This window comes from Primulina tabacum, chromosome 8 (assembly GCF_025594145.1).
Source record: "Primulina tabacum isolate GXHZ01 chromosome 8, ASM2559414v2, whole genome shotgun sequence".
NCBI classification, from domain to species: Eukaryota; Viridiplantae; Streptophyta; class Magnoliopsida; order Lamiales; family Gesneriaceae; genus Primulina; species Primulina tabacum.
Window position 1 is genome coordinate 24592490 of NC_134557.1, and position 10854 is coordinate 24603343.

At 44.1% G+C, this 10854-nt stretch overlaps 2 protein-coding genes across 2 annotated transcripts; both read left to right on the top strand.

The window, feature by feature from the left end:
• The first annotated feature begins 1800 nt into the window (after positions 1-1800).
• On the top strand, positions 1801-2433 carry LOC142554659 (uncharacterized). The gene has a single exon (XM_075665324.1). It carries the CDS (start codon positions 1801-1803, stop codon positions 2431-2433), a length of 633 nt encoding a protein of 210 aa, XP_075521439.1.
• An 895-nt stretch (positions 2434-3328) lies between these two features.
• On the top strand, positions 3329-4444 carry LOC142554660 (uncharacterized). Its single transcript, XM_075665325.1, has 2 exons — positions 3329-3879; positions 4390-4444. The coding sequence occupies exons 1-2, from the start codon at positions 3329-3331 to the stop codon at positions 4442-4444; spliced, it is 606 nt and encodes a 201-aa protein (XP_075521440.1).
• Positions 4445-10854: the final 6410 nt, after the last annotated feature.

Genomic DNA, 10854 nt, shown 5'->3' on the forward strand with positions numbered 1-10854 from the left:
GCTGGAGTCTACGGATCAAACGATCGAGCCATGTTGGGAAGGGTAGTCTCGGTAGGGAGCTTGTTGTTGTCTCTCAGTTCCTAGCCGTTAGGAGCGTGCATGGGGATGGTGTCTTGGTTCTGATAGGTGCCTTAGAGTCTTGTCTAGGTCTCTTGTAGGCTGGTTTAGGGGTGGTGCCGTCGGGGTAGGCTAGGACATGTGTTTTTGGGAAGTTGAAGGTAATGGAGTGCAAATAAGGAAGGGCCGGAATGTCTTGTAATTTTCTAGAATACAGCCATGAGTGTAGGGGCTGGAGTTGTTGGGTTTCAGGAACATTATAATGTTTTTAAGTTATGGTAAAAGTTGGGAAAAATTTGGTTGAGTTTCGAGGCGATTCGGGTTTAAACCGGGACTCCGGTCCAATGTTTAAAACGAATCGGTTAAGTTATGAATTGGGCCCTAGTTTACGTCTAGGAATGATTTTAAAAATGTTTTGGGACATTTTAAGGAGTTTGGTAAGTTTTGGGTCAATTTTAGAGGTCCAGGGGTGAAACGATAATTTTTGGGTTTCCAGGGGTAAAATAGTCATTTTTCACCCGAGTGAGATTTTGGTCAAGACAGCGCCCTGAGCACAAATTTATGACATTTTAAATGTTTATGCATCAATTTTATTATTTTTATGAAATTATGATAAATACGTTGCATGCTTGGTTTAAAGGAAAAGTTTGGTTTAAAGGAAAAGTTACGTATATGCATGTTTTATTAAGTGGTGAATATGATGTTATTTTTTAAGGATGAGAATTGGTTGTGACTGACGATGTATATGTATATGGTGATATGAAATATGATGAGTTGAGGCCCGGGCTCAGTGGACGGGTAATGCTGTCGCTGATGTCCCCCGTCGCCCGGTATCATGGTTACATGTAGATGGATCCATCGATAAAGCTGATACAATATAGCTGATTCGAAACTCACAACTAATGAACTGAATTCAATAAAAAAATGTATACGTTTATGATGACATGAGATGACATGATTTAATACGTTATGATTTTACACGACACGTTTATGTTGATGTTTTTAAGTTCATGAAAGTTATGTCGAGTATGATATTTTTCACTGCTGTGTTACTATATATGTACTTTTTATTCCTGGTACAGGCGTGTTGAGTTTTTAAACTCACTAGGCGTGTGTGATACAGGTGAGTTCGATGTCGAAGAGACTGGAGGTGCTGGATTGTGAGTCAGTGGACCTGGTTGGCGACACGACCCGCGGGCCTTATTATTTTTCCACACATTTGTGACTTTATGTTTTGGAGAGGATATGAAGATTTTATACGCTGTTTTATTTTTCCGTTTGATGTTAGGATTTTACCTGTCTTTACTCCGTAATATTTTATTGGTAATTACTTATGAAAATTCTTACACGATGTTTTTAAGTAGGATTGCATGGATGTAATTTATTTAAATGTTTATTTTCAAAATGAGAGCTTTATAAAAAAAAATATTTCCACACTTTGAAAATGAGTAAACGTTTCAGTTGGTATCAGAGCAAGGGTCTTGTATAGGGTTGTGCCACCGCCAGCTTCTGCAGCTCAGTCTTCAAAGCCTCAAGTCCGTAAGTATTACGATTTAAATGTTTTAAATGATTTACTTTTATCACCTGCATGATTTCATGATTCACGCATTATGTTGATTTACTGGCTATGTTTAACTGTTTTTACGATTTAAGGTCCATTATTTTCAAAACTAGATTAATTGCATGATGGGTTACGTTTTAATTGGACTTTATTCAGATATTCCTCCCAGACGCGAGCCCAGGATGGACAAACATGATGATATCCTTGAGGGTGGCAGAGGACCTCCACCACCACCACCGCCAGGGGACCCAGCTACCCGAGTCCTAGAGTGTATGGCTAGACTATTGGAGCAGGTACAACAGGCTCCTAGACCGCAGGTGGATGTTTTTGAGCAGTTTCGTAGGCTCAACCCGAAGGAGTTCGGGGGTACCACTTATCTATTCGTAGCTGAAGGGTGGATCAGATCGCTGGAGCTTCACTTCTATTACCTTCAGATGAAGGATGGCAACCGGGCCAGGTGCACTATTTATATGCTGAGGGATGATACGTTCCTATGGTGGGAAGGAGCCGCACATGCAGTGGATGTGGCTACTCTCACATGGGCCAGATTCAGAGAGATGTTATTCGGGAAGTATTTCCCAGCTGACGTCAAGGGCCGCCCGACAAGAGAGTTTATGAGTCTCCGCCAGGGGGACTTGTCTGTGGCGGAGTTCATCCGCAAGTTTGACAGGGGCTGCCATTTTGTGCCCATGATAGCGGGAGATGCCGCCCATAAGCTGAGGCATTTCCATGATGGACTGAAACCCACTCTCCACCGAGATGTCATGCTGATGAGGCCGGAAGGTTATGATGAGGCCACTGCCTGCGCTTTTTAGGAAGAGCAGGCACTGCAAGACATTGACCATGAGATGCACAGGAAGAGGCAGCAGGCTCAGTCTAGTTCCCAGCCTCATAAGAAGCAGTTTACTCGGCCGCCGAGGCATCAGGGGCAGCAGAGGCCCCAGGGACAAGTTAGGAGGTCTCGGAGGCCGCCGCAGCAGCAGCAGCAGAGACCTACTCAGGCGCCTGGGTTGCCTAAGCTAGATGATAGGCAGCCGTGCCCTCAGTGCAGCAGGTTCCATTTCGGCGAGTGCAGGTGGGGAACCTTCAAGTGCTATGTATACAGACAGGAGGGCCATAAAGCAGTGGATTGCCCTATTAACAAGGGCCCCACTACTGGCCGGGCTTATGTGATGCACGCCGAGGAGGCGGATGCAGCGCCAGAATCGACACTGATTACCAGTAACCATTTTGTTTAAGATTTTAATTTTCGCATGATTGCTTGAGTTTAATGCTTGCTTGATGATTTAGTTATTGGGATTGATAACATAGAAGGAATTAGGATGCATGCTCTACCTATTTGGAAATTTAGAAATTAATTGTTTGATCTTAGAATTTTAGGGACCCAATTGTAATAAAGGGTAAATTAAGGACCAAAATGCAATTTTTGAAACTTTAAGGGGTTAATTTGCAATTTTCGATTTTTCTGAGGGTAAATTTCGAACTTTTGGGAATTGATGTTTGGGTTAATTCAGTGATTTTTTGAGGATGTTGGGTTAATTGAAGATAAGAAGTTCCTTAAGTTCAACTCTATAAGATTTGATGGTATATTTTGTCGCAGGGAGGATATGTATTGTAGGGGTAGCAACGCATACATTGCTAGATTCAGGGGCTACGCATTCGTTTATATCCGAATCTTTCGTGAACCGACTAGGAATCATACCTGCAGCGATGGATTTGGATTTCAGAGTATCGATCCCATCCGGGGACCAGATGTTCACTTCTCAGATAGTGAAGAGATTGGAGCTCCGGTTGCAGAAGTATGCGGTGCATGCAGATTTGATAGTGCTACCACTACCGGAGTTCGATATCATTTTGGGTATGGACTGGATCTCTTCTCATGGAGCAGTCATAGATTTTCGACAGAGGTCAGTTTCTGTCAGACCGCCCAGTGGGAAGCCATTTGTTTTTGAGGCAGCCAGACACCAGCAGTTCTTGCACGTCATTTTCTGCTTGTGTGCTAGGAATCTTATCAAGAGAGGCTGCCAGGCATTTCTAGCCAGCATCGTATCATTGACAAAGCCAGTCAGTCAGAAGCTGGAGGACATTGATGTAGTCAGGGAGTTCTCCAGAGTTTTTCATGACGATGTTGCAGGCATACCACCAGATAGAGAGGTTGACTTTTCGATTGAGCTCATGCCAGGGACAATGCCGATCTCAAAGGCACCCTACCGGTTAGCACCTACGCAGATGAAAGAGCTCAAAGATCAGATTCAGGATCTGTTAGATAAGGGTTTCATTCGCCCTAGCTTTTTTCCATGGGGCGCACCAGTACTTTTTCTTAAGAAAAAGGATGACAACATGCGACTGTGTATCGATTACAGAGAGCTGAACAGGGTCACATTCAAGAATAAGTATCCATTGCCGAGGATCGAGGACTTATATGATCAGCTTCAGGGAGCCTCTGTGTTCTCTAAGATAGACCTTCGATCCGGATAGCTGAAGGTGAGAGAGTCAGATGTGCATAAGACAGCTTTCCGGACGCGTTATGGGCACTATGAGTTTTTGGTGATTCCCTACGGTCCGAAGAACGCGCCAGCGATCTTCATGGATCTCATGAATCGCGTGCTTCAGCCATATTTAGATGAGTTCGTCATAGTTTTCATTGACGATATTATGATCTATTCAAAGAGCAGGGAGGAACACAGTCAGCATCTGAGGACAGTGTTGCAGACTCTACAGGATAGATGACTGTATGCCAAATTCAGCAAGTGTGAGTTCTTGCTTGACAGGGTGGCATTCTTGGGCCACAATGTATCTCAGGATGGCAAAGAGGTCGACCCCTAGCAAGATAGAGGCAGTCAGAGATTGGCCGGTTTCTAAGAGTGTGACAGAGATCCGTAGCTTCTTGGGATTGGCAGGTTACTACAGGAAGTTTGTGAAGGGCCTAAAACTCCTTTCTTGAAAATTTTCGGAAAATTAAAAATTTTCTTTTTAAAAGAACTTAAATGGCCTCATTCATAAAATCACTGGTGAATCAAGTTCAATATTTCAAAATATTGCAGCGGAAGAAAATTAAATTTTTGCCAACAACAACGATTTAGAAATATCCAACGACTGATAAAATTGTTTGCGGAAGAAAAAAAATAACAACTGCTGCTCTGAGGTCCTCGAGTGCCACTACTGCCGACCCAAGCTGGCTCACTAGTCCCCACCCTCGGCCCTGGCCTCATCAGTACCTACAACAATCAAGTCTAGTGAGCCTAAAGACTCAGCATGCATATATCGCAGGTAACGAGTAAAAATCTGAATTTAAAATATGCATGAGTTAACATATCCTGTCCTGAGGCATACTGAAAATAATCTGTACTAAGCAATTATAATACGTGCATAACTGAACTGATAATCACGGTAAAAATATTTGCTCCTTGGAGCCTGTACTGAAATATCTGGTAAAATTTTCTGTTGAGATTATGTTTTAAGCCTGTGGCCACTGCACTAAGCTGAACTGATCGGTAACTGGCTACCGGGGAGGCAGAAACTAAACTGAGCTGGCCGGTCACTGGCGACCATGTGGTACCATACTGAACTGATCGGTAACTGGCTACCGGGGAGGCTGAAACTGATCTGAGCTGACCGGTCACTGGCGATCCGGGTGGTACCATACTGAACTGATCGGTCACTGACGACCGTATAAAATAACACTCCCACATAGTGAATGAACCACAAGCCATATCGCATAAATCTCAAAAATAATCATTTTCTATTTAATGCACGTAAAATAATTAACTGGCATAATGAAAATGTCCCGTAATTTTACCAATTGGATTGGATTGGATCATTCCCAGGCTCGCTGCAACCTAACTGTGCCATGAAAAATATGCAATAGCTTAAACATGACCAACTATGCAATTTACGTTCAAAAGATGCGACTATGACGCCTAATGACTTCGCATTTAATCATGACTCCGAGCCAACCTGAACCGACACTGAACCGACGTATAGTCATGATTAAAATACGCTGAAAAATCATAAAATAATATTCCTAAAATGATAGGGTCGAAATCTAGGTGGAATGGAGGCCAAAACACGAAACGCTCTTTCGAGAGTCAATTTGGCACATTGCACCGTAAATTCTCGTACGACCTCAAAAATGAACCGAATCACGAACGGTCAAAAACATGACCTTCCTAGCTCAATGAGGCACTGTCCAGTCCAAGGCCATGGGCTAAAAGCCAACCAAGAACTCAAACGAGCCTTCTAAACGACACAGCAACTTGCTGTAATTTCCAGCAGCTGCGCAACTACAAGACTTGCGTTGGTTTCGAGACTATAGGCCATTAGGGGCGTGAACCACCGACCAGAGACTCTTACCAACATCCCAAGGAATGATTTGAACCATGGCTAAGGGCCCTAGGCCAGCCACAATCCGCATCACACCAAATCTCAACCGAAGGGTCCAACCGAGAGCAACGTGCATGCGTGTGTAGTGTTTATGCTATGATCGATGTCTCGTGTCATTCCAATGGCCATTTGATTGACCATGGCACGATCTAGACATCTAAGAGCATGATATGAACCGTGGCTAAGGGCCATAGGCCAACCAAGATCCACACCAAGCAAACACAAACCGAAACCAAAAGCTGTCCAACCGAAGTAGCCGAAGGGGTATAGGGGCTGTTTTGACGTTTTTATTAAAAACCGATGAACCATGGACCAAGCCACCAAAAGGGCAACTTAGTCACGTCTTAGACATGCTAGGGAAGTGATCCAACCATGGCTATAGGCCCTTGGGGCAGCCAAGATCAGATCCTTCCTCCATGACAAGAAACTGAATTTTCGAACAACATTTTCTGCACCTATGGGGACTTGCTAGTCATTCTGAATTTCCAGCAAGCATGGGGCTGGTTTGAATGGACCAACATGGTCCTAATGCATCCTACTACATGTATACAAGCCGTCTTGGGAGCCTGGAGTCGATCCAATACCTGAAACTCACAAACCAAAAGAAACCGTGAAGCTTGCCAAGGAATTCGAAAATTCTGCATGTGTGGTTTCAAAATGTTTTGACATGGATCTCGATTTTTACTTGAATAAACATGATCATGTACTGAAAAATAAATGATAATATGACTTGATTGAGGTTTGAAAGAAATCTAGACATGCCTGGTTTCGTTTCGAAAGAAAATGAACGAAACGACGACGACGCGGCACGGAGGAGGTGGAGCGCTTCTCTTTTCTACCTTACCTTGCTCTCGATTTTTCTCTCTTCTTTTTGGCTAGGTACCTCACGATTTTTCTACTGAAAATGAGTGTGAATTCACTCTGAATTTTCGAAAAGGAGAGGGGGGGAAAAATGGTTATGAGGGGTGAGGAGAAGGGTGCACAATATAAGGAAGAATCAAGACCAAGTCCACTCCCCTTTGAATTTTAAATTTTGAATTGATATCAAATGAGTTGGTGGATGCTTCTAGGAGGTAGTGGCCGAAATTTTGCTTATTTTCTAGTCTAGGATATGTCCATTAATTAATTAAATTGTGCTCCCAAAAATCCTAGAATTATCATACTAATTACATGCAAAGAATTGGTCAAAGTTGATGAGTTGGAAAATGAATCTTCTAGCAACTAAGGGTGGCCGAAAAATGCATGATAAAATAAAGGGAAACGTTGATTATCTAGTCAACTAATAATCCTTGAAAGCCTTACTAATCCTTTAAATAATTTAGTGAGCTAACCCCTTAATTTAATAACTTAAATGAGTTCATTTCTTAATCACCTCAAATAATTAAATTAAATCCTCAAACCTCCCTTTCTAACTTAAATGAACTTGGTTGCTAGCTAAATTAACTTCTGGAAATATTTCTCGAATCTTAAATTCTATCTCAAAACTCCAACTCCGGTCCGGCCTCACTGAAATAACTGAAATGCTAAAAATCAATCTACTGAACTGAAATAATAAATAATTAACTTTAAATAAATGCATTTAAAATAATCATGCAATGAAGTCAATTAAATTTAAAAATCTAGAATTATGCATGGCTTATACGTCTACTGATATACGGGTTCTACAATCCTTCCCCCCTTAAATAAATTTCGTCCTCGAAATTAGAACTCACCGAATAACTCAGGGTATCGACTTCTCATCTCCGGCTCAGACTCCCACGTAGCTTCCTCCTCTGAATGGTTGAGCCATTTGACTTTGACTCGCTTAACCAACTTGTTCCGAAGTTTCTTCTCCTGTCTGTCTAGGATCTGCACGGGTCTCTCCTCATAAGATAAGTTCGGAGTAAGCTGCAACGGCTCTAAATTCAGCACATGCGAAGGATTTGCCATATACTTCCTCAGCATGGAGACGTGAAAGACATTGTGTACTCCGGCCAGATTCGGCGGAAGAGCCACACGATACGCTAGCGTCCCAACTCTGTCGAGGATCTCAAACGGTCCAATGAATCTCGGACTGAGCTTCCCTTTCTTGCCAAATCTCATGACACCCTTCATAGGTGCCACTTTCACGAAGACATGATCGCCCACTGCAAACTCTAAGTCTCTCCTCCGCTGATCGGAATAACTCTTCTGTCGGCTCTGAGCAGTCCTCATTCTATCACGGATCTTAACTACTACATCTGCTGCCTGCTGAACAATCTCTGGACCCAACTCTGCTCTCTCTCCTACTTCATCCCAATGAACAGGAGATCTACACTTGCGGCCATACAGCGCCTCATACGGAGCCATACCTATAGACGACTGGAAACTGTTGTTATAGGTGAACTCTACCAATGGTAAGTTCGACTCCCAACTCCCAGAGAAATCAATGACGCAAGCACGGAGAAGATCCTCTAAGATCTGAATAACTCGCTCCGACTGTCCATCTGTCTGCGGATGGAAAGCTGTGCTAAACAGCAACTTCGTACCCAAAGTCGAATGCAAACTCTTCCAAAACGAGGAAGTGAATCTGGGATCTCTGTCGGATACGATAGAAACTGGAATACCGTGGAGTCGGACTATCTCTCGGATATACAGCTCTGCATACTGAACCATGGTGAAAGTCGTCTTAATAGGCAAAGAAGTGCGCTGATTTGGTAAGACGATCTACAATCACCCAGATAGCATTCGATCCTCTGGCTGACCTCGGCAATCCGATCACAAAGTCCATGGTAATGTTCTCCCACTTCCACTCGGGAATAGGAAGAGGCTTGAGCAAACCTGCTGGTCTCTGATGCTCGGCCTTCACTAACTGGCAAGTCAGGCACTCGGATACAAAACGCCTGATGTCCTTCTTCATTCCTGGCCATCAATACAATAGCTGCAGATCTTTGTACATCTTCGTACTCCCAGGGTGAATGGAGTACGGGGACGTATGGGCCTCTGATAAGATGTCTGCTCGGATAGAATCACTGCTAGGAACCCATATCCTATCTCGGTATCTCACAATACCGTCGCTGACTGAATACAAAACACTGCCCTTGGCTTCATCTCTCTTCTTCCACTGTGCCAACTGCTCATCTGCTGCCTGACCGCTGCGAATACGGTCCAAAAGGGAAGACTGAATGGTCAAGGTAGATAGACGAGGAACTCTACCTCGAGGGTAAGTCTCAAGATCAAACCTCTGCATCTCAATCTGAAGAGGTTTCTGCATCGTCAAATGAGCCATCACTGCGACTTTCCTGCTCAAAGCATCCGCAACTACATTAGCTTTACCCGGGTGGTAGCTAATGTCACAATCGTAGTCTTTCACAAGCTCCAACCAACGCCTCTGACGCATGTTCAGCTCCTTCTGCGTAAAGAAATACTTGAGGCTCTTATGGTCGGTAAAGATCTGGCACTTCTCTCCATACAGATAGTGCCTCCAAATCTTCAAAGCAAAAACTACGGCCGCTAACTCCAGATCATGGGTAGGGTAATTCTTCTCGTGGATTTTCAGCTGTCGAGAAGCATACGCTATCACTCTCCCATACTGCATCAAAACTGCACCTAAACCAAGTTTCGAAGCATCGGTATAAAGGACAAACTCACCAGATCCTGACGGTACAGCCAAAACAGGTGCTGAGATAAGAGCTTGCTTCAAAGTATCGAAGCTCTTCTGACACTCCTCGCTCCACACAAACTTCACATTTTTCTTTGTCAGTGCTGTGAGTGGAACGGCGATAGAGGAGAATTCCTGGATGAATTTTCTGTAATATCCTGCTAGCCCAAGGAAACTGCGGATCTCGGATGCATTCTGAGGCACAACCCAATCTCTGATTGCTACAACTTTTGCGGGGTGGGGTCTACCTCAATACCACTGCTAGAAACAATGTGGCCCAAGAACGCCACCTTCTCTAACCAGAATTCGCACTTACTGAACTTTGCGAATAATTTGTGCTTCTGCAATGTCTGCAACACTGTGGTCAGATGCCTGCTGTGCTCCTCCCGATTCTTGGAGTAGACGAGAATGTCATCTATGAACACTATCACAAACTGGTCGAGGTACGGCTGAAATACGCGATTCATGAGATCCATGAAGATCGCTGGCGCATTCGTCAGACCGAACGGCATCACAAGGAACTCGTAGTGACCATAACGAGTCCTGAAAGCTGTCTTCGAAACATCAGCACCTCTCACCCACAACTGGTGATAACCCGAACGCAGATCTATCTTGGAGAAAATCGAAGCTCCCTGCAACTGGTCAAACAGATCCTCAATCCTCGGCAGTGGGTATTTATTCTTCACTGTAACCCTGTTCAACTCCCGGTAGTCAATGCAAAGCCTCATCGTGCCATCCTTCTTTTTCACGAATAAGACTGGCGCGCCCCATGGAGAAAAGCTCGGGCGAATGAACTCCTTGTCGAGAAGTTCCTGGATCTGCTTCTTAAGCTCTGCCATCTCTGTCGGTGCTAGACGGTACGGCGCTTTGGATATCGGAGCCGTACCTGGCATAAGCTCAATGGAAAACTCCACCTCTCTCTCTGGTGGCATACTAGAGACGTCTTCGGGAAAAACGTCTAAGAAATCTCTAACTATCGGAAAATCTGAGGCTAACTGGCTGGGTTCCTCGGGGACAGATAAAAAGGTTGCTAGAAATGCCCGACACCCTCTATGCATGAGCTTCCTAGCCTGAACATATGGAATAATGCGCGGTAAAGAAAAGTACCTGTCCGGCTCAAATAAGAACTGCTCCATTCCAGGCGGTCGGACAAGAACAGATCTCCGCTGGAAGTCTATCAACACTCTTTTCCTCAATAGCTAGTCCATCCCTAGGATGATGTCAAATTCCGGCA